Source organism: Euprymna scolopes, chromosome 2 (genome assembly GCF_053919585.1).
Source record: "Euprymna scolopes isolate OS-2025 chromosome 2, ASM5391958v1, whole genome shotgun sequence".
Lineage (NCBI taxonomy): Eukaryota > Metazoa > Mollusca > Cephalopoda > Sepiida > Sepiolidae > Euprymna > Euprymna scolopes.
In genome coordinates, this window is record NC_136483.1 from 147,686,447 (window position 1) to 147,710,955 (window position 24,509).

Sequence of the window (24,509 nt, forward strand, 5' to 3'; positions counted from 1 at the left end):
AAATATAACAAATTTCAAAACCTGATATATTTAAAAAACCGGCAGGAGTTGCCAACCTAATATTTTTTTTTTTTTTTTCAATTTTGTTTGGATTTTAACTTTATTTTTAATTTATTTTTTAATACTATTTATTTTTATTTTGCAGAAATTACTGAAGCAATCCCAGATTTAAAATAAAATGTGAAAAATATTTCCTGTGTTCTTTTATCATTTGCATGAAATTTTTTGTTATATGTATGTAAAATTCCAATATTGAATATTAATTTTGCGTTTAAAAATCATTCTTAATTTAATCATACTTTTTCAGAATGCCAGGAAGATCCAGACAAATGTTCAATTTTAGTTAGGGTTCCAAAGATATATTTAACATTGAAAGTCTTGAAAAGTTTGTATATTTGGATAAATAGTGTAATATGATCAAATCTTTATCAAAAAACTAGCATGGGTGCCCGGCGTTGCCCGGGTGTTTGGAGGTGTATGCTGAGCAAAAAAAAGGGGTAATTTTTTAAACTTTGACCCCTATTATGACCCCTGAAAATTTATTGTTTTGGCCTCAAATCAAGTTATTAAGTTAGATCCATGTCCACGGAACCTATATCTAAAATTTCAAGGGTGTAGACCCAAAATTGTCGGAGAAGTTTGCTAGAGTTCTCAAAGCTCAAATCGTTGAACTTTGACCCCTTAATCGCCAAATTTCTGGCTAAAAACCGATCACATAGATTTTTCCAAATCTCAGTACCCTGTATAATTTCGAGTCTGTAGACTAAAAATTGACAGAGTTATTTCGTAGGGAAATGTACACAGACACACACACACACACACTTTCACTTTTATAGATATGTAGATTTAAAATTTGAGTCTGACAGAATGACAAAGTGATATTGCAAACCGATATATTAAACAAACGAACTTCAAAGAGACAAATGAACACATAAGTAAAAAAAAAAAAAATGTATTAGAAAACATTTCTTGATTATTCCACGTTTTTTTTACAGACCTGACGACTGAGGTTCGTTCTTAATAAAAATTGTTTTTTATAGTCTTAATTTTGACTTCCTTTTTCATAAAAAACTAAAAGAAATCAAGAAGGAAAAGAAATTTAATTTTATTCTTTTTTCATTAATTTCTTTCTGTGCAAAGCAATTCTTTCAAACTTAATCTGTTTCCAAAATGTTTTTATTTCATTCCCCTCCCCCTTCATTCATTTTCCTCCGCATCCTGGCAAGTATTAAAATAAACCATTTATAATATTTATTTATGGATTTATTTACTTATCATTTCTTTTGTATCGGTAAATGAATTCTATGCACCCACCATGTTTAAGTTTGGGAGTAAAAGATGTACGATGAACAGAAGGATAGGGAAAATAATGTATATAAATACGCAATCATAGGTCATTATAAACATCATATACATTTACAAAACTTCCAAATTGGATTGAAATAAAGAACACGATGATTTATACTGAAACTCATCTAATATTAATAATAAAAAAATAATAAAAAAAACACAAGTTGTTTGTTTAAGTATTATAAGCAATTAAATATTTCGTTGTATTATAGATTTTAAAGATTAGAATGCGTTCTGTAATTACTTATAAATTACATTTTAAAAAGTGAAGGAACACGATTTGATTAAATTAAATGAAAATTATGCATGTAAGAATATGAATATTTGAAGCAGAACACAAGCAAAACATTTGATATGAGTTAAGACAATAAACAAATATTAAAATTAAACAATTTTTTTAATCAAAATGAACCACAATATTTTTAAATACAAATGAACCACAATATTTTTTCAAAATCAAAAACAATATTTTTAATGGGTTTGTATTACTGTACACATAGATTCGAAAAAGTTGCCGGCGGGTTTTTAATAGTATTTTTTCTAGTTTTTTATTTATAATACCTTTTCCCAAACTTACCGTGTTAAAGAGGGAGTGAGGCGCCATCTTGAATTTTCCAATACATCGGTAAACACCGTATGGTTTTCGAGCTGAATAAACATGTTACATTGAATAAAAACACGAAAAATATATCCAGTTTGGTAGAAAAGTAACTTATCTTGCCTTTGATAACATGTATTTGTTATATATTTGGTTTTTGACAACTTTTTCGAATTTATGTGTACAGTAATACAAACCCGTTTTTCGAGCTGAATAAATATGCTACATTGAATAAAAACACGAAAAATATATCCAGTTTGGTGGAAAAGTAACTTATCTTGCCTTTGATAACATTTATTTGGGTAATCTCCAAAAATACCGTTAGGGCTTACAACATGGCCGCCAGAAGAGTCAACAAAAAACTGCGAATAAAATATATAAAACTCGTAATTTCTGTTTTTAAAGTGGGTTGTCAATTTTCTTTATGAAATATACTTCCAAAGTAAACTATTACAGTCGTTTAAAACATAATAGAAGTATTATTTTTTATTTTTTAAAAACAATGTTTACAAAATGTCTACGAACGTGCGTAGACATTTTGTAAACATTGTTTGGTTGCCATAACAACGTGACGGTAGTGAACGTGTGTGTGCGCGTGTGCTTGCTAGTACTACTATTAAGTTTGTCGGAGCGTTTGATTTCGTGTAGTTTAGTTTCGTATTTTTTTAATTTGTGAATAACAAGTTATTAAAAAATTAAACCCTTCCAAGATGGACAATAAATAAAGCCATAATATTTTATGGTAAAGGTAAGAGCGTAGAAACCATTGTTTTTTAGGAGATGTGATTATTGGATTAACCAATCAGAAATCGTCTGTGGCACACACATCTCTGTTTTTATAGATATATAGATAGATATATACACCTGCATTAATGTGATATCCCCCCCCCCCGATGTGTCATTTTCTATGCCTGTAAATCTGAACATCACATTAATGCAACGGTGGTGGTCGATACTTGGATCTTTATTATTCCTGATTTTCATAAATATCTCTGAATAGAATTGTCTGCGATGGATGTATTTGCTGATCACATTATGCTTTATTCCTGGCATGAGCTTAAATGCAAGACAATGGCTGAATCCTTGGAAAATGAAACCTCACATTTAATACTGCTAAGACAAAACTCATTTCTTTTAACTAAGAAACCTATGATCAAAGAATTCATCCTGGGCCAGCTCTTTCCAACAAGTTCATGTCTCGAACACTAGCTGACCAGTTAGGGTGATCCATAGTTGCTACTGTTTTGAGTGTAAGCCATTCGCAGTTCCACTGGCAGACTTCATATATGTGAGGACCCAAAATCCATTCAATATCCTTGCTCAGATTTTGAGTTGGTCATTGCAATCATTTCTTCCAACTTACTGGTGGTGCTGAGTCAATGACTTCATCCATGAAGTCAAAGGGCGTGGTAAAACCAATGAAAGTATTCAGCAAGATTTTTAGAGGGAGTTGGTCTTGTGTGACCTTGCAACGTGTGCCTTACACGTCCTTGACCCTCTGATCGCGGCCCAGCTATGATCTGCACCCTGGTCGGTGCAGTTATGATATGTCGACTGGGCAACCAGGTCTGCCAACCGTTAGTACGTCGCGTCACCCAATGAGTTCTTCGTTAAGGCGTTGGGGATTCTTCTTGGATGCTCGGTCCTCAAGGCCTGTTTTCTGTGGATCGTCTAGTTATCCTGGGTGTTCGTTGACGGATACGGTGTCACAAATGGCAAATAAAGAATGTACATATATAAGGATCAATGCACATCAGCAACAAAACTCCGGAGGTTAGTTAATATAATATATATTTCGGAAATTCATAAAAGAAGTATTTATAGCATATACATAGAGTTGACAATTAATTCAAGCAAGCAGTTAGCTCTACAACTGAGCTTCTGTTGTTGAAATACCTGGTCGGTATTGCGAACTTTGCGTAATTCTTGTTAAGTGATCAACACGTTATAAACGTTGAGTTATCAGGCAACAAGCGAGGGGGAGAGAGAGAGGTGATTCTGCTGAGACTTATCTCTCTTCTTCTGTTCTCTCTTACTCTTTTCCTGTTCTGACTTGATCTTTGATTTTTCATTTCTTTTAATTATGGAATGATGACGAACACGGGTGTCGTCATCGACCAATCAAATTGCTTGATTCTAATTCGACGGGGCCTTTTCTCATTGGTTGATTATACTTCGACAGGGCCCTTTTTCATTGATCCATTTCCAAAATTGGATTGACTCCTCCCTTAATTAACGCCCAACTTACATGTTGTATTAATTAACTCCTCCCTGGCTTACTAATGGAATTTCCCCCTATCCAGGAAAATTATTTTTCCTTTGACTTAAAGCAAATCACGCGATTTTATTTGTTTTAAAATTATCTATTGATCTCACTTTTCGCTTTGATAATTCAAAGGAATTCTAGTTTATCTTTGAATTAAGTTCTGGTTGTCGGCCATTCTATTATATCAGACATTTTGTTTACGTCAAAAGACCAAGAATGCATTTGTCGCTTTGAACTTATCGGACAACACATTTTCCCATCCGAGTAAACATATTTAATAACTTACATTCGACCTGATTCACCAAATGACAATTCTCGATACGTTATTTTATTGTTTTGAAATTTCGGACAATTCATTTTTTTTTCCTCTTTGTTCTAAACATAATGCCGAGTCACTGCGTGTGTTTCTCTTAGATCAAAAACAACCCGACTTTTCAACTTGTCAAATTCACAGGTCAACTTTGGCTCAAAGTTTTGCCAATTGCGGGTGTGAAATCCCCACCCCTCCGGCTCCTGTGCACTATGATTTCGGCCCTTGGAGATCAAACATATTTTATGCATTCTTTTTCGCTTTTGAAGTCCAAAATGTGATTCAACCTCTCGCTACAAAGGCACTCTTGCCGCCGCCATTTCAACAACAGACTTAGCTCAGAATTTATTCACAAATAAAAATTAATAATAATTTTTATTCCTTCAACCCGGTCATCGTCCGGGAACAAAAAATTACTTTCAACCAAAATAAACGTCACATCAACCCTACCGGTCTGATGTGGCCTCTCTTTAGTGTTACACTTGCAGCAAGTGCAAAACTGTACTATTGGAGATAAACTGTTGCTAGGACATGATATGGTCAGTGATGGCCAAATACCTCTAGTTTGTGTAGGTCACTTATTTGCATAGGCCAAGTGTCGTAGCTATAAAGAAGAATGATGCAGAGGAGGACCTGGTATATTCTTTTTTTGTGTTTGGCCTTATTTCAGAACCACAGCTGCAATTGAAGTCAGAAGGCAGTGCAAGCATTCCTGATGCGGTTAAGGATGTTTTCCTCCTTTTGTATTTAAAAAAAAATTTTTGTTTTACTCACTTTCATCCCAAAAAAAGGCATATTGCCACTTGGACATAAGAGTCTACTATTTGGGACCATGCCAAGAAAGATTAAGATTTTCGTTTAGGTTGCATTTCAGTACAGTTTGGGAAGCAGGCAGTAGGAAGAGAATTCCAAAGTCTAGCTAGGAAAGGATCTATTTGAGTCGAAAACTTTGACCTTTGGGGATCTCAACAGTAGAAGCCAAGCGGGTTTGTCGGGCATATGTACGTCGAGGTGGGGCCCAAGTGAAATGAGTTCATCGGAGCACATTCCATAAAATACTTGTAAAACAGGCACAGGGATGCAACTTTGTATTGATGGGACAGGGGTGGGAGCCTAGTGACAGTGATAGATTGGAGACTTTTTTGGACCTTATCTAAGAGGGAGAGACTTGTGGTAGATGCTCCAGCCCAGATGTGGCAACAATACTCTATACATGGGTGAATAGTGGTCTTATAGAGGTACAGGATATTCACAGGTGTGAGCAGTTTTCTAGTACGATAGGAGCCCATCTTCCTTGCAGCAGCCTTTGCAATGTCCTCAATGGATTTCTTCCAGTTTGTATTTCCTGTGAATGTTAAGTCGAGGAGTTTAAAGGAAAAATTTTCATGCAGGGATTTATTTGTCATGGATATCAGTGGTTGGAGAGGCTTCTTGTAATTGTTAAAGGAGAGCAGCTTAGTCTTGCGTTAAATCCATTTACGTCTCTATTCCACTATTGTCCGGAGATCATTTCCTAAGGTCACAGCCATTATCTTGGATTTGTGTGCATCCGTTCTTCCCTCATTCAAGTTAAAGAGTATTGTATCCTCAGCAAATGTACCCATCTCAGACTCAATATTATCAGGGAGGTGATTGATGAATATCAGGAATAAGTGGTCCAAACCTGAGGCACTCCCGCATTTATGTTATGCTGCTTGGATGAACGTCCCATCAATGACAACCTGGATGGTCCTATTGTCTGAGGAGGATCTACTTATATTTAGTACTAGCATTTCAGCCCAGCATTGGCCGAGTTTTTGGAGATGTATTTGGAGCAAAAAAAAAAAATAGAAAGGCAGGCTCAAACCCGTACCGTGAAGAAGGAAAAGAATGGGGAAAAAAACCTGATGTCTTTGGTGTTACGACGACCACCACCAAACCGTAAGTGACATAGGCTTAAATTAAAGCTAGACAATCGAAAGGAGAGGATGACTTGAAATTTTCAGCGAAAAAGCGATCCCCTGTAGAAAAGTGCCGAGTTGAAGGTGAAGATATTAATGTTTTTAGCCAAATTTTAGATAATTGTCGTCGGAAAGGTCGTACTTCAAAACAATACTGATTTTGTGAAATTCCTTAACATTTATTGTTTTAGGTTCAAATATAGTCATTAAGTTAGATCCATGTCCAAGTAACCTATATCTAAAATTTCAATTGTTTATACTCAAAATTTGCAGAGGAGTTTGGTAGAGTTCTCAAAGGTCAAATCGTTGAACTTTGACCCCTTAACAGCCAAATTTCTGGCCGAAAACAGATTACAAATCTCAATACCCTGTATATCAAATTTCGAGTTTGTAGACTGAAAATTGACAGTTATTGCATAGGGAAATATACACAGACACACGTTCACTTTTACAGATATATAGATTCGTCCAGTTATACCATATGATTTTCATTAGCAGTCCTTGATGCCAGACTCTGTCGAAGGCCTTGGATATATCGAAGGCTACAGCCCTGGCTTCACCCACCTTTTCTAGTGCATGGTATGTGTTCAGAGATGACTTAAAATATCTGCAGTAGAACAACTTTTTTTAAAATCCGTACTGTTTGTCAGAAAGAAGATTAGTTTTTGCAAGATGGACTAGTTGATTGATTAGCATTTTTGCGAAGAGGGATAGGAGACTTATAGGGTGATAATTGGGAGGGTTGGTCCTTTCACCAGAATTCTTCTACATTGGTACCAGAGATCATTTTCCAACTATTAGGGAAGCACGATTCAGCAAGGAGTAGAGTTTCTAAAGTATGAGGCTTGCTCAGCTGAGCATTTCTTAATTAGTATAGCAGGGATGAGATCAGGCCCACATGCCTTGAAGGTGTCTTAAGTTTTTTATGACCTTGTGGACATGAGTGATTTTAGGAAAATTTGAGAGGGAGTTTGTTGGCTCTGGGCTGGGCAAATCATCAAGCAAGTAGTTTTGCCTTTTTGGTTGCCGTGCATGCAACCTAATGGTTGTTGGATAGTGGGGCAATTACTTATTGTCCTTTATTCACTACATTATTATAAATTTTCCAGAAATCGCGAGTTGCTATCTTCTGCGATTCTATGCATTCCCTGGTTATTTCAGCATGTCTTCTTTTGGCTGTGGTTATTACTCTCTTAGGATGATTTCTAGCATCTGTGAATTTTTGAGTTATGATGTACGAGCCGGCAGAGCACGTAGTTTCTTTGTGCAATAGCAGCTGCACAATCTATAGTGACTCATGTTGATGAGTGGGGCTTGCTATAATGCTTCCGTGCGGGATATGTGCTTCAGTGTCTGCACCATTCAGTTGTCTCATTGGCACACTGTTCAGTAGGGAGAGAGAAGATATTGGTCTATGGGGCATTTGATATGTTCTCTGATGGCTTCTCAGTCAGCCCTTTTTTTTAATACCTTGTCGTTTTGAGCAATGGTCCTCACCTTGGGGTTTGAACTAATTGACCTCTTGAAAAGTTTCCGTGTCAAAGACAATTGGTTGTCCTTGATTTTAAAGGGAGGTATGCCATCAGTAACTCAGTCTTATTTGTGTTATCTTCACGCTGATTTTTAAACTGTAAGATTTCATCTTGTCAATACCCGTTTTAATGTCACACAATATAGCAATATCAGCGCAGTCATAATTTGATATTTAAAGACTACGACTTATTGTTGCATCATGAAAGTTAGTCAGGATGCTCGGTGTGATCCAGTTGATAGCTTAATAGACGAGCTTAGGCAGGGTATACAATCCTTGTTGGACATGTGACAATGTAGAAATGAGCTGATGATGCACTTTTTTTAATTTTTATTTTTTTTTTAGATTTATATGAATATCTAATGAAAAATTAAATTCTTAAAATGAAGACTGGATTTTGCAGACACAAACTACTTGATATCCTGTCAATAGAGATTAATTTATGATAAACAGTTCAAGAGGGCATGCCTTGATACTCTGGTGTTTCTCATTGGAGCCGATCACCAAATGTGTTAAGTGTTAGGAAGCAGGGGAGAAAAACAAATACAGCAAAAGATATAGGAAATGGGTCTATAAAGAAAACAATGGAGTTGTTCACCGAGGTAGACTACAAACTGCTGAGGTGGGGTTAGTCAAGATGTGGCAATGATGGTAACAAAAGGACTGAACAATAGATGGTGATATATTTAGAGTTGTGTTGCAGGGACTTTGGGAAGTGGCAATGAGTGTTTGCAACGTTTTATGACAGTCCAGTTGAAGATGGTGTCCGGTTGATGACAGTTATGAGTTTAGAACAGTTGAAAGTAGATTGTGGCTTGGATTAGGTTGAGAAAGCTTTGGGAGAAGCTGATGGCAACGAACGAATATAGCCTCAGCAAAAAACCAAAAAAACTAAAGATATAGATGTTAGTACTGAAAGGGTAGTTTCCCATTATGCTGTCACACACCCAGCCAAAGTGCAACTAATATTTAAAGAAAGTGTTGGAGTGTGTGTTTTTCTTTTGAAATTGTTTTATTTTATTTTAATTTTTTTAATATTTATGAGCAAGTGTAACCCCCGGCAGTCACCAATGTGTTTAAGACAACACGGCTAGAACCAGAATGAGGGACTATGAAAGAAAAATTTACGGCATACAACATTGGGGTTGGTGATAATTGTGAGTGGGGTACACATGGTTTATCACAGTACATCTGGATGCAGGTTCAGTTGGGCTGTTGTACAAGTCCAAGTGGTATTTTTCAAATTAATTTGTCATAACGTCCGTTTGAGATATTACGTTTGATTTGATGAAGTTTACTATTAAAAGAATTTCTTTTATGGAAATAGTTTCAGACAAGGTGTGAAGCCACTTGATGTAAGGAGCTAGCAAAAACAAAAGATGATTATCACAAAGACAGGAAATGCCTATTGACTTTAGTCTTGAAAAGATCAAAGTTATAAATAGGGGGGAAGACAGCAGGAAAAGAGTTCCATAAGCCTGCAGTTCTTGGAAAGAGGCTACTGTAATAGGAAACTGTATTATAACAAGGGCTATGACAACAGCATATTATTTTTCTTGTTTTAATTCTCAGGTATTCGTCCTCGTGTGAAAGAGCAGGATACAAAATGTTTTAAATAATAATAGAATAACAAAGCCTTTCGCTTGCGAGGACTACTATTGACCATAGCCAGTTATACAATCCTTTTGAAATTTTCATCTATATTTTTCTTATGTACTGAATATTTGTTAATGAAACCTATATGAAATATGTTCCTTATTAAATTTTAAAGATTTTCTATTCTGAAAGAAGTTTAAAAAAATTAATCTAATAAATTTATTTTAAAGTTTTTGTTAAAAAAAAAAATTCAGATTTTCTCATTATGCAGACCTGTATTACAAGAGGGGGTTGCAAAAAGTGAGGTGTGGTGTGAGGAGAAATACAAACTGAAACAGAATCTTCAGACCTGTAATAATACAAAGAGGGGGTTGCAAAAATGAGTTGTGGTGTGAGAAGAAATACAAACTGAAATAGAGAGGAGAGTTTTTAAATATAATCTTAAAAAGATAAGATACAAGTTAGAAAAGCATTTCATCTAAGGCATAAAATATTTTAAACAAAATGTTTTTACTATATGCTTTAAAAATAAAGGTACAAGATTCAATTTGAAATTTATTTATCTTCAAAGTGCACTTTTATAAATTTTACAAAGTAAGGTATAAAAATTTAATTTAAATTGAATCAAAAAATTACCTTGGATTTATTTCGTGTAATGTACATTTTGTTGCAATTTAAAAACATTATCTTTTATCTAGCAATTAATGATATAGATATAAAATTTTCAATGATTTTTTTGTTTTTAGAAAAAACCTGTCATTGGTTAATAAAAACATTGACCCCGGGGGGGGGGATTATAATGAATTTGATTGGTTAGCTAGCTAAACTAAACAGCATGTGTATACAAAAACACCCGGTAACATGAATCCCATTTATTTTAGCCTGACAATTCCCTATGGTGCTTTGTGTGCAGCATGGTTGTTAATCTATTTTGTGTCATTACATCTGAACACACATTGTGTCTAAGACAGTTGCAAGGAAAAAAGCAAATGGAAGAAATTCGATTCCGCTTTTTCAGCTGAAATGAAATGCATTCATTCATGGTTTTTCCAAAATAGCGCATTGCCTCTTGTTTTGAAAGCCTCTTAGCTCATTTCGTCTGCCATGTACTTTACAAAATACTACTATCTCGACATGGGTGTAAATGTCTCTTGCTGCCATGAGCTACACCGGCACCCACTTTCTCCAGTCCTCTGCTGCCCAAATGCGTTCCTTTTTCCAGACCAAGTAGGGTATAAAGACCCTAACTTACAATAAAACAAAAGGGACAGCTTTCGGTTGACACTGGTTTTACCTTGACCTTCGCACACAGCATTCTGTAAACAAACATAAATTGAGTCGTTTGCTTTTTCGACAGCAAGATGTATGTTTTTAATATAGGACATGTTTTTTCTTTTAATTTTTATACAAACATTTTTAATAAAACTATTCAAACGAAACTTTTAAAAACCAAACAAAATTTTTTAATAAAACTATTTAAACAAAACTTTTTAATAAACAAACGAGAATAGTTATTTTACTATTTTATTAGTTATATTAGTTTTTGGTAGGCACTTTTTATTTTTAAATAAGAAAAAAAAAATTGGTTGTTTTCATCAGCAGATCGATATAGAGAAAATGATATTTTAAGAAAAAAGGGTGGAAAAAACAAACTGTATCAGAAACAAATGGGACTTTTTTCTTCCTCGAATCAATACCTCTCCCCTGTGCTATTCGGCCACATCTTGACCAGTCAGGGGTACGACATATTGATACTTCCTATCCCCAAAGGAAATTGGCCAGCATCCGGTTTGAAGAAGAACAACTCATTCTTACTCAGGGAGACACCAAACGGAACGGACCTCCTTTTCTTTTCTCTCTCTCTCTCTCTCTCTCTCCACCTTGGTGTTATCTCTACGGTATCGACGATTCCACTGGAATAACTACCGCGATAATACCAGGTGCCAGAGTCCAGCTTTCTACAAGGAAAATACCACATTCTCCTCAATAAACCTTTTCTGTGACCTTTTATGAAGTTGTTGCGTTTGTCATTTCAGAAGCTTGTATCGAATTATTTATTTTATTAGGGTGTGCCCTAAAAGCATTACAAACCCTAAAAAACTTGATTTATTCTTCTTTTAGGATACAATTTTTTTGCGGGGATGGGGTGAGGCAATATTTTCATAATTCATAGTGATGAATGGAAAGCATATAGTATGATAAACACTGATTTGGGATTTTCCCACTACACTGTTAACTATTCATGTTATTTTGTGAACCGGAACAACCAAGTCCATACACACACAATAGAAAGTCATTGGAATCGCCATAAACGGTATAATAAACGGTATATTAAATCAATGCTTGGTTGTAGAAAATCTCACTTAGATTCCTATCTGATGAAATTTCTATGGCACGAAAGACCCTCAGAAAATATCTTTTTTAAATTGTGTGATACCATCTCTACACAACATCCATTTATTTAAACATATTTTGTTGAAATAAATTTCGTCTAGTTACATTAAAAACTTACTTTGTATTTAATCTACCCTTGTGGGGAGGTAAGGAAATAGCAACGTTTTTATTAAAAAAAAAAAAGTTATAAAAAGATGTGTATACTGTGATACTACATCGCATTTTTATAAAAAATAAAAGTTATGATAAAAAAAATGTATTTTTCAAATCTCGATTTTTTTTTGTACTTGTTGCTTATATTTGTAGTTTTATTATGCATAAAATTGTCTCAGTCTACAAAGATTTCTCCTTCACTGACCGCTGACAGGAGAGATCAGCATCCTAAAGTTTTAATTATTACAACAGTTTTTATTATTATAATTTAAAAAAATAATAATATCAATCCAGAGTGCTTCATTTTGTGGAGCTTGGGTCATGAGTAAATAATAAAATTTGTTTTTTATTAGTATTGTTTTTTTGTTGTTTTAAATAAAAATAACAATGCCAAATTTAGTTAAAACAGTTTTATTTAAAAGTTGGTGTACATAAAAAATCAATCTTTTTCGTGTCTAAATAATATACCTCCATTTTAATAATAATAATAATAATAATAATAATAATAATAATAATAATAATAATGATAATAATAATAAAATATCAATCCAATGTTTCATGAAAGTTGTATAAATATATAAAAAACGAACTCTTGGTCACGAAAATCTGTCCTTTTTTTTTTCTTTCTTCATAGTGAAGTCAGCTGGGATCTTTATTCCCTACTTTTCCCTTTTTTGTCGTCCACATGTATCCTTTTCTACTCTTTTTTTTCTTCTCCTTTTCCTCCACTATAACATCACTTCATGCACTGGCTTGGTCATTTGCATATGTGTCATATCTATCTCGGGGAAGGAAAAACTCTGATGACAAACCTGAGGTCTGTTGTCTTGTGGCAGCCATTGAACTGACAAAGATTAGCAGTCATACCAAAGTGTGCGGTTGGTTCTGCACAAAGTCTTCACCACTATAAACAAATCATCTGTGTGGATTTTCAAACAACTTAGTTCTTGTGGCAGAACTCATACATTGAAATCGATGGGAGGGCCCATCAATGGTATAACTTGTCTATCTGTCCAGAAATTATTTTAGAGTTATTAGACATACAAAGTCCAATTTAGGTAGAAAACAATACCTTACCTTAGAATCATAGTTTCCTAAGAGGAATAGGATTGTTCTATTATATAAGATATTCCCATCTATTTTCTTGTTTTCAACATTTTTTTCTCTCTATTTTTATGAGATTCTGACCATTTTTATGACCATTTTTATTTGCGAGCATAACTTCAGCTGTGTAATCTCTAATTTCAGATACTTTTTAGCAATCTGTTTTTAATTGCTTTGACCTATTTTGGGATCTGGTCTCTTTCACTTATTAAAGGTTCTATTCGAGTTATGTCTTGTTATTAACTCGTTCTGTGACACACATTGCAGCTATATATATATATATATATATATATATATATATATATATATATATATATATATATATATATATATATATATATATATAGGCAGAATTTCATTATATTCCTTTTCTACAAAGAGCTAGCAAACATTAAACAAACACTAGTTAACAATAACTTTCCCAATAAAATAATCGATCAAGAAATAGCCCAATTTATTAGAAATAAAAACAAACCAATTAATCAAAACGAAAACACCCTAATTCCTCTATACTACAAAAATCAAATGCACTATAATGACAAACAGGACGAAATCACCATCAAAAATATTATAAAAAGATACATAAAAATAAAAAAATCCTAACAACAAAATAAAACCAATAATATATTATAAAAAATACCTAACGAAAAACCTAGTAGAAGAATAATAACAACGATACAACCGATAAAATGAGTATGGTCAATGTAGTTTATTTGTTTAAATGCCCCCCCCCCCCGAGGACTGCTACTCGAAAAATATTAACTATATTGGCCATACACACACTATATTGGGAAGACGTCTCACAGGACATCAGAACACCTCCAGTGCTATTTGCAAACACCTCGAACAAGAACATAACAAACATAATAAACACCACCTCCAAACAATACAAAGAACTTTTAAAAAATAACACTAACATATAAAAAAACTTGCAATAATTACCAACGACTAACAATGCTAGAAGCATTAATAATAAAAAGTAAAAACCCAATTATTAATAAAATAAACTTTGACAACAGCAGCCGAATTCTCCACCTATTCTAACATGATAAAGGTGAAGAGGAAGGAAAAAAAATTCAAATTAGGCGAAACTACACATAGTAAATTAGTAATAAAAACAGTAAAACGACAGAGAACAAATCAATCAATAAGTAGAATGCACAGGAAGAACCACCCTGACGATGGTCAATCGAGACCGAAAACGTTAGGTAAACTAGGGGACTTTATAAGAACTTTGGATCCCACAAAAAAATACTTGTACGAAAACAAGAAAAATTCGAAAAAAAGATCATAAAAAGAAGAACGAAGATCCTCTTCAATAAAATATGCGCGAATAATATATATATATATATATATATATATATATATATGTATGTATGTATGTATATATATATATATGTATGTATGTATGTATGTATGTATATATATATATATGTATGTATGTATGTATATATATATATATGTATATATGTATGTATGTATGTATATATATGTATGTATGTATGTATGTATGTATGTATGTATATATATGTATGTATGTATGTATGTATATATATATATATATGTATATATATGTATGTATATATGTGTATGTATATATGTATGTAATATTTAATTATTATAGTAAAAAAAAAAAAATAATTATGACAGCCCCTTTAAAAAATTCGTTTCTTATTGTTGAGCACTCTCAGTTGAATTAAAAGTCGGTCAACTTAGCTCTTATGCATAGATCATCGTATAACGATTAGATCACTCTCTGACTGACGTAAATGAACATTTAAAATTAAAATGTTTAAATTCGACGTTATTTCACGCGGTTAATGGTAGCCGAATGGATTAGGTCTTCACTAAACCGAGCCAGAGATGTCTCGTGATGCGGGGTTCGAATCGTTCGACTGGTATTAATCGTGACACCCTACACTGAAGATTCCCAAAAGGATGAAACAGTAGTGTCTGTAGGTATTTATTTATTATAGTAAAAAAAAAAATAATTATATATATATATATATATATATATATATATATATATATATATTTAAAGGAGATTAGAATAATAGTCTAAAGAGCTAAGTGTATTTTAATGTAATAGTGAAATTACTAGTTTAATTAAAATACAGGAAATGCTCGTTGTAATTTAGATATATAATAAGCTCGATAGTTAAATGTCCTAGAGCTAATTCAATATTAAGTAATGTGATTTATAATTTTAAAATTTTAAAAAATTTTTAAATTTAAAAATCAAAATTTAATTAAATTAAAAATCAGTTTCATAAGAAGGAACAGCAACAAAGTCAATTATCTGTACGATCGTTTCGGAAATCCGTGCTTTTTATTTGTGGTATACATGAAGTCACGTAGAACAATTATACATAGTTTTTTTGGTAAGCACGGTCTCCTCATCAGCAAATTTAGGAGGATTTCTATTGAATTGAAAAGACACCAAAAATAAACCTAGCATTAAAAGTAAGGCAGATGAATTTTTTAGTTTTTCTTTTTTTGAAATCAGGAACTGTATTTAAAGTAGTCATTTAGATGTTTGTTATAGCTTTTTATTTTATTAAACGAACGATCGTACAGATAATTGACTTTGTTGTTGTTCCTTCTTATGAAACTGATTTTTAATTTAATTAAATTTTGATTTTTAAATTTTAAAAATTTAAAAAATTTTTAAATTATAAATCACATTACTTAATATATATATATATATATATATATATATATATATATATATATATATATATATATATATATATATATATATATATATTTGTTTTTGCGATACGTTTTTGAATTAATTCAATTATTTACGAAAATGCATTTTTACCTAAATGACTAAGAAATCTTTTAAATAGCAACGATAGGCTCACAGCACACGCATTGGAAAAACTCTTCTAAATATAAACTGTTATTTAGGGGAAGTAACTCTTGCAAGAATCACTGTACTGTTTGTTTACCGTATATAGAAATTTGTTTCTTCGTCGACTTTACGAAAGATGGCAGGTATGTATTATTTGCCATTTTTTGTTCTATTTATTCCCCAGACAATATTAATAATCTCTTTTTCTGAAGTAACAGAAAAAAAAAAAAAAAATTAGCAGAAATAATGCGTTTTTGTGGTCAAATGAGAAAAAAAAACCCCCAAAAAACAAAAATAAGCACATCGTAGTGAGGGTACAACAAAAAAGTTATGTCGACTTTTATTGTTGCAAATAAACCCGCATAACTGTGTGTGTTTGCATATATATATATATATATATATATATATATATATATATATATATATATATATATATATATATATATATATATATATATATATTATGGCAGCCGAAAGGTCTTCACACAAAATTAAACTCAGGTTCCTAAAAAGTAAATAAATAAATTGTTGTATTGTTGCAGGTTTTTGTAATTATTGTTAATGTTATTTCAAAATAGTATTTTTCAACAACACACGCATTTTATTTGTTCTTGTAAATTATTGAATTTCACACAATTTATTTATATTGTTATTTTGGGCATCTACTACAATTACAATGTCCGTTGTTTTTTGTTTCTGGTGTAATATTTTTGTAGACTTCGTTTACTGTCGTACAGCCAGAATTTTTATCCAGTGATATTGGCAAAAAGATAAAATATAGATTCCTGCAGGATAGCAGGGAGATAAAGAAGTCGATTCTAAATTTCTGCTGTCACATACATTTAGTAAAAATAAAACAATATAAAATAACAATATAAAACAATATGTAAATTAAAAACAAAACAACCAAAAAACAACTTAAGTAATTAAGGTGATTGAAATAAAGATTAACTAAATTTTGATGAAATTTTAACCGTATCATCAAACACTGATCGAGGTAAAGTAGTAGTAGTAGTAGAAGTAGTAGTAGTAATAATATCCTTATTATTAAAAACAAAAAGAAATAATTCCAGATTTGAATTCCAGCGAAAATGCTGGCTTTCGTGAACTATTTTCAGTTATCTCCCTTTTCTTAATAGCAATCTCCAGTTCCAAACAATTTCTCCTTTACTGCAAAGTTATCTCCCTTATCTAAACAGTTATTTCCCTTTTGCAAAGTTATCTCCCTTTCTCAACATAAATCTACCGATTTCAATTGACCATTTTTGTTCATCGATCAGTCACTTATAGAATTTTACTTGAACACCTTATTCCACTTCAATCTTGTTCTCGTTCATTGATGTCACATTGTCGACGTCAGTTGCTGTATAATTCAGTCTTACATAAGTATTATAAAACTTTGTCAACATGTGAGTTTGATCTGTGCATTTATAGTGTCTCGGAATTCGCCCAAATTTTTGAAAAAATGGCACAATATTTCACCATGACACATTTTTTTTTCATCTGAGTATATTTTAAATTTTCAAATTTTTATTTTTATATTAATGTTCTTCTTATTTTTTTGTTGAGGATGAGGCATTCTATCAGATGTCAGGCATTCACTTGCTAAGTGTCCCTTTAAGCACAATTGTTTGTTGTCTTGCACTTGGTTCACTGGGTACATTCACCAGGTAGTTTCTGAAATTCTTTTTCATGAACCGGGTTGTTCCTATGAATACTAGAGTGATAAAAATCTTCCAAAGATTCCAGTTTCTTTTCGTGTCGTACATAAAACCTTGGTGTTTTGTTATCTTCTCCCTCTCAAGTCTGTTTAACCCGGAATCATTGGGAACACTAACTTCTACTAGGGTTGCTTCTTTCTCCTTCTTATCCCATATCACCATGTCAAGTTTAATAGGTTCATTTTCTGGGTACGTAGCTGTACAAATTGCATAGTCATAATGAATGGTGTATTTCTAAGTTTTCTTTCTGGTGTATGTTCTCAGAACTTGTTGCTATATTTGATATTCAACGTTTTACAGATAATCCAGTGAAGATATTTGCACGCTCCATTGTATCACATTGTGTAGTAGCCGTCTCCTAGTAGAACTTTACAGCTGGATATCAGGTGGCTCATGCTGTCTACTTTTATATGGCCGAACCTGTATTTGTTGTTGCTGAGACCAATCATTTTCTTAAAATCGTTGGTCATCAGGCCTTGATCTTGGGCAGCCATTATTATCAACTGTGACTTAATATGTATAAAAATAATATGTATAGAAATAGTATGTTTAGAAATAGCATAAAATATTAGAAAACTAAAGTAAAAAGATAGTCACACACTTTTAGAAGATATTTATTTTGAATAAAATTTAAGAGATAAACTTGAAAACTTTAAATGTTAGAAAAATGATAAAATAATTTTTATTTACTTTGTTGTTGTTGTTGTTGTTGTTGGAAGTCCAATATTTTACTAAAGGTAGCCTCATCAGGGAATAAGTCCGGTCCAATTTTTTTTTTTTTTTACCTAGATGGAGCTATTTTTAGTGAAATATTGGACTTACAACAACAACAAAAAATTAAATACAAATGATTTTATCATTTTCCTGACATTTAAAATTTATCTTTTAAATTTTATTCAAAATAAATGCCTTCTAAAAGTGTGTGACTATTTTTTTTACTTTAGTTTTCCCACTCGAAGCTGAAGTGAAGGACATGTGAAACAGCATGTACATTCAACTTCTTTTCTTCTCCGAGGAATCATCTTCATAGAAACAAAATGAAAAAAAAAAAAAAAAACTACAGCCCGGACTTATCCTGATGAGGCTATTTTTAGTGAAATATTATACTTACGACAACAAAAATGTAAATAAAAATGATTTTATCATTTTCCTGGCATTTAAAGTTTTCAAATTTATCTTGTAAATTTTATTAGAAAACTGTTTCAGATTGAAACTCTGATGTCCAGTAATTAACTTGGTAAATGCCAACAAAATTATTAACCATCTTGTCAATGCCTCAGGGCTCGATCCTTGAAGAATCACTATTATTCCTGATATTCATCAATGACCTCCCTGATAATATTGTGTCCGAGATGGGTATATTTGCTGATGATACATACATGAGGGAAGAACGGATGTACAAAAATCCAAAACAATGGCTGAATCATTAGAAAATGACCTTCAGACCATAGTGGAATGGGGATATAAATGGATGGTAACATTTAATGCTAGTAAGACTAAGCTGCTCACCTTTAACAATTACAAGATGCCCCTCCAACCACTGATATCCATAAATAATAACATTCTACCTGAGAATTCTTCCTTCACTGTTGCATCTTTGTGCCTGTTTTACAAATATTTTAATGGAATGTGTTCTGATGAACTCGTTGCACTTGTACCCCCTCGCCATACATATCCTCAACAAACCTGCTTAGCAACAAAATCGCACCCCTTCACTGTTGAGGTCCCTAAATGTCAGAAAGTTTTCTACTCTAATAGCTTCTTTCCTAGAACAGCTAGACTTTGGAATTCCCTTCCTGCTACCTGCTTCCCTAACGGTACTGATATGCAGAAGTTCAAATGAAACATAAACCAACATCTAATCTTTCTTAGGCATGGTTCCAATTAGTAGCCCTTTACATATTTAAGTGGCAATATGTCTTGTTTGTGGGGGTGGGGTGAAGGTGTCCCCCCCCCCAAAAAAAACAACAACCTGGAGCACCTCTTTGATTTCTGTGTAAAAAAACAGCACAACTCACGATATTACTGAAGCATGGGACAAAGTGCCTACATCAGTTATTGGCTGTCAAGACACTGCATCTTTAAAAAATCCTCATGGTCTTCCAAATTCACCAAAACTATCCCCGATGCCCCCCCCCTTCATAGACAGGCACACATTTTGTTCATTATCGTATGAAAGTTTAAAATATGAAATAAAATTTCAGAAAAAAAAAAATGAAAAGTTTAGTACATGGAATAGTGGATGAACATGTAAACAGGCTAATAGAAATAAGAACACAAACATATAATTCGGTTCTAATTTAATAATATATCTATGTTTTTATTTCTACTAGTCTGTTGACATGCTTATCCACTATTCCATATACTAAACTTTCCACATAATCCTATATACTACGCATGCACTCTTGATTAGTGGTACTACACTTGAGAACTGTTACTATTTTTCATTCTTCTTCTTCTTCTTCTTCTTATTATTATTATTATTATTATTATTATTATTATTATTATTATTAGCGAAGATTACTCACTGGTGGTGTTTCCTGGAGTCTGGGTGACAAGTCTCCTCAAATTTCTAGTACTCGCCACCTCTTTCAATAATCTTTGTAAATGTCTTTGCATTATTGCAACAGTTGCTTACCATTGACTTCTTGCTGACAACCACCATTGATCTTCATTGGAATTTGGGTGGCAAAAACCCTTCCCAGGTCGCAGTCCTCTTTGCACTCATCCAATGGAGGTCTGGTTAGTGCTTTTCCTTCTCAGTATTTCCATCCTTCTTGACCCTTTACAACTATTTGGTGTGGTGCCAGTTATGCCGACACTATTGTTTTGGGGAAGGAGGCGGGGACATAGTTAATTTACAATTTTATGGCTTCAGTTTTTTTTGGTTGCATGTGGTTTTCCTCTCTCTCTTCTTGTTTTACCGCCTTTGGAGTTTCCATGTGACCTGTTAGCATTTATAGCTCATGTGGGTTGAGTTACAAAAGTTAACCGGCCATATGATATTATTTTTATAATGGTCAAATAATTTCTGCATTAGTTGTTTAATATTTGCTAGTACATAATGGCACAGTATAAAATATTAACTATTAAAATGGTAATCCATAGCTGCTAGAAAAGTGGAAAATTTGAGGGTATAAATTTTATTTTGTTTAAATTTTATTGCATCTAGTTTATTCACTTCCTCGATTTGTGTGGACGACATTTTAAGCATCTGAATGAGTGTATCATAATATTAGTTTTTAAAAAACTTTGTAACAGTTATTTGGTTTTTGTTCAGAATTCCCCTTACATTAAAAACTAAAAATAAAGAAAAATCTGTATGATGTACGTAGCCATGATCAAAAGCGAAAACATCATATGTCAAAAATGATAAAGTAGTTTTATTTTTATTAAGAAAATCAAATTTTATGAATAACAGAAAAGCAGCTGTCTTGTCCGCCATTTTGAAAACAATTAAAAATATCAAAGGGAGATAACTGAACATAATTCAAACTTGTGAGGTTTATGCTGTGACATCAATGAATTCTTATTAAATTATTTTCTTTACAAAAATAAAACTACTTTATCAATTTATGTAATTTTTAGAATATGGATTCATTTCATCACAGGTACATATACCATACAGATTTTTTTTTTTTTAATATGGGGGAAATTCTTGGAAAGCACCAGTTATTTCTTGTAAAAATAAACTACTGTTTGACAAATATCCCAGTTTTCTATCGACCAGTGTGTAGTTACCAATCTTATGACTAAACGACTGACAACATGGACCGACAGAATTATTCAAATTTTACCTAATATTCCAACATGCCTTTAACCCTTTATGGTTGAACTAATTAATTCAGTCATAAATAAATGAATATAACAGCATAAATAAAGTGGGAATTGATTCAAATGTGCCTCATATGTATTAGTTCAGTATCTGGATAAATGCCAGATAACTCCAGATTGCAACTGTCCATTGTTTACATTCAGTATGCCGCCATTTTACTCAGATAATGGAGGATTTCGTTTGTTGTCATAAACACACTTTTTTAAACAGTATGAATAATAGTCAAGGTAAGTTTATAAAATGTAAAAATTTTCAGTGGTAGTTTAACTATTGAACTTCATAATTTTTCCAGCTTCAAGACAACCATAGTATCATTACTAGGGCTATGACAACAGCATATTCTTTTCCTTGTTTTAATTCTCAGATATACATTCATTGATATCTTATATGTTTTTTTATGTAGAGTGATGTGGTTCTCGGTTGATTAATTGTGTCTAACTGTGTCGGATATATACTCGAGAGTCAAAACAATGAAAAGAATATGCTGTTGTCATAGGCCTAATCATTACCTTTTAAATTAGCTTTTAAATTATCTTTTAAATTAGCTTTTAAATTAACAATAAATATTTTAATCATCTACATCAGAATTCAGGTTATAAAGGATTAAACTTTTCTGCAGACTTAAGAATCAAAAAGTGTATTATTATGTAAAATTTGCAGGGGAAGACTATGGAAATACCCCAGAGTCTCTAAGACCACTTCTAAGGAGGCTTTGAGGACACGACCTCATTAAAACTCCTACTTTCATGAAATTTAAATCATATGTATATGATTTACTGGGGAAGACAATGTAAGTGGTCCCGAATCTCTAAGTTATCAGTTTTATGGCTAAGCGACTGACAACATGGACTGACAGAATCATTCAGATTTTGCCTATTATCCCAATGTGCGTTCAATTGAATAAATTAAAAGAAAATCTTTCTGCGTTTTTTTCTTGCAGACTTTGGAAGTATGGAAATCTTCCCACTGCATCGCCATCCTGAATTCATGGAGAGTTGTGCTGATCTGTTGAACCTACAATGGCCAAGAAGCAAAACGGCTCGCCTACACAGCCTTGGCAAATCCTGTGATAAACTACCCTGTTCTCTTGTGTTGGTCACGTCTCTATCTGCCAACAATCATCCAGGCTGCGTCATCGGTCATAGTATGTTGTCTCAAGTAATTGCAATGGAAGATGCCTGCTTTGTAGAATCAGTCTTGGTAGACCCGAAACTTCAGGGTCAGGGACTTGGTCGACGATTGATGGAGGCGTCTGAGGAGTATGCGGCTTCGTTAGGCTATCGGACGGTTTATCTGAGCACCCACGACAAGCAGGGATTCTATGGACATCTTGGATATGAGTTTTGTGATCCGATTTCTAAACTAGATAGTTGCACGAAATTGCTTCCAGCTGGACTGCTCAAGCAACTTGGCATGTCATCTTCAACAAAGCAACTGAATGATAGGAAATCTATTAAAAAGTCTGAAGAAGAAACAGTCTTGGAGAATAAAAACTGTTCCGCTGTGTCACTTTCCATCAAAGAACTATGCACTTCTACTTCTGCTGTTAATATACGACCACATTCTACTAATCTGTCTCCTTCCATTAATATTCCTCCTCCTCCTCCACCACCACCGCCACCTCCTACCAACCTTCAACCATCGCAAGGTCTCTCGTTTCCCTGTAAAACTAATCCAGAAATTGTAAGATTGGATCCCAATCAAATATCTTGGATGAAAAAAGAATTATGCGTATAAATAAATTCTTCGGCATTTATTCCATCGAAGCGGAGTCTACACTGGATTTTTCCATCCATATTTGTTTCAGTGCGTCAGTTATGCTCTTGTGCATGAGTTGTACCATCTTGAGCTTCAGAAAGATTTTAGAAGTTGGTATTCCCAATGTTCACCCATTTAATACTGACCAGGCTCACTGTCACCTAACTTTAGTCATCAAACAAAATCTGGTGTGTCAATGTGGTTATAACCGTCCACATATATATATATATATATATATATATATATATATATATATATATATATAATTTGAGGTTGCTATTTTCCAGAGGTAAAGCAACCACTGAAATATAACGAGGCCAATACAAGAGTGCTTAATACCGAAGTAGAGCAAGTTATACTTTCACTTTTTTTACATAAGCAGTAATGTGTTGCTACACAGTCATGAGCATGTTTCGGTTTTCCAGTATTTAGCGACAAGAAACCTCTTCAGGCAACACCGCTTATATTCAAAAGCGAAATTCTTAATTAATGAATGAATACCAAATACTTAGTTCGTTTCACTTTAAGATAACTCTTGTTCTTAGTCAGAACCAATGAAACATTAGTAGGTTATTCTAAATGCTTATATAATTCTGGTTTATAAAGCTTAACTTAGTATTGACAACTTTTGAAAAGAAATAATTGGTTTTAAGTCCATTTTATTCATACATTTGAACTTGCTTCAATTATATACATACATATATACATACATATACATATATGCATGTTTATACATATATATGCACACACACACACACACACACACACACACACACATATATATATACACTAGCAGGACCTGTTAACCAGTGTTGCCCAGTGGATAAAAAAATAAAGTACTGTTGGTGTTGTTGTTGTAGTCCAACCACCAACCTCCTCATGTTAAGAACGGCAATCGGAATGGATATGAGAATGAGATATTCTCTCACCTCGGCTTTGCCCTTGGCAGAATGTAAGAAAACAATCAGAAATCACAACAGACTCACCTTTAAACTTCAACGTAAATTGTGTTATCTTTTGCTATCTGCTGAGCAGGGCTGGTAACACCAGAAAGGGTAATAGTTTATGTTTCATCATCACAGTTGCAGGATTCAGT

The 24,509-nt window shown here is 33.0% G+C and overlaps 2 protein-coding genes across 4 annotated transcripts in view; both read left to right on the forward strand.

Annotated features, from left to right (window-relative positions):
• Positions 1-190, forward strand: part of LOC145297531 (small ribosomal subunit protein eS21-like) — a 52,296-nt gene extending 52,106 nt beyond the window's left edge. For both annotated transcript variants that reach the window (XM_080143478.1, XM_080143487.1), the window contains exon 6: positions 146-190. In XM_080143478.1, the coding sequence (XP_079999604.1) occupies positions 146-155 (10 nt within the window). In that variant the 3' untranslated portion in view covers positions 156-190. The remainder of the gene's footprint in view (positions 1-145) is intronic.
• Positions 191-16,164: 15,974 nt separating this feature from the next.
• Positions 16,165-23,421, forward strand: LOC145297509 (N-alpha-acetyltransferase 80-like). 2 transcript variants are annotated; one of them, XM_080143420.1, is made up of 2 exons: positions 16,165-16,242; positions 22,596-23,421. In XM_080143420.1, the coding sequence occupies exons 1-2, from the start codon at positions 16,236-16,238 to the stop codon at positions 23,390-23,392; spliced, it is 804 nt and encodes a 267-aa protein (XP_079999546.1). In that variant the 5' UTR covers positions 16,165-16,235; the 3' UTR covers positions 23,393-23,421. The 2 variants fall into 2 exon arrangements, with proteins under 2 accessions (XP_079999546.1, XP_079999539.1); XM_080143413.1 differs by lacking the exon at positions 16,165-16,242 and adding an exon at positions 17,363-17,508.
• The last annotated feature ends 1,088 nt before the right edge of the window (positions 23,422-24,509 follow it).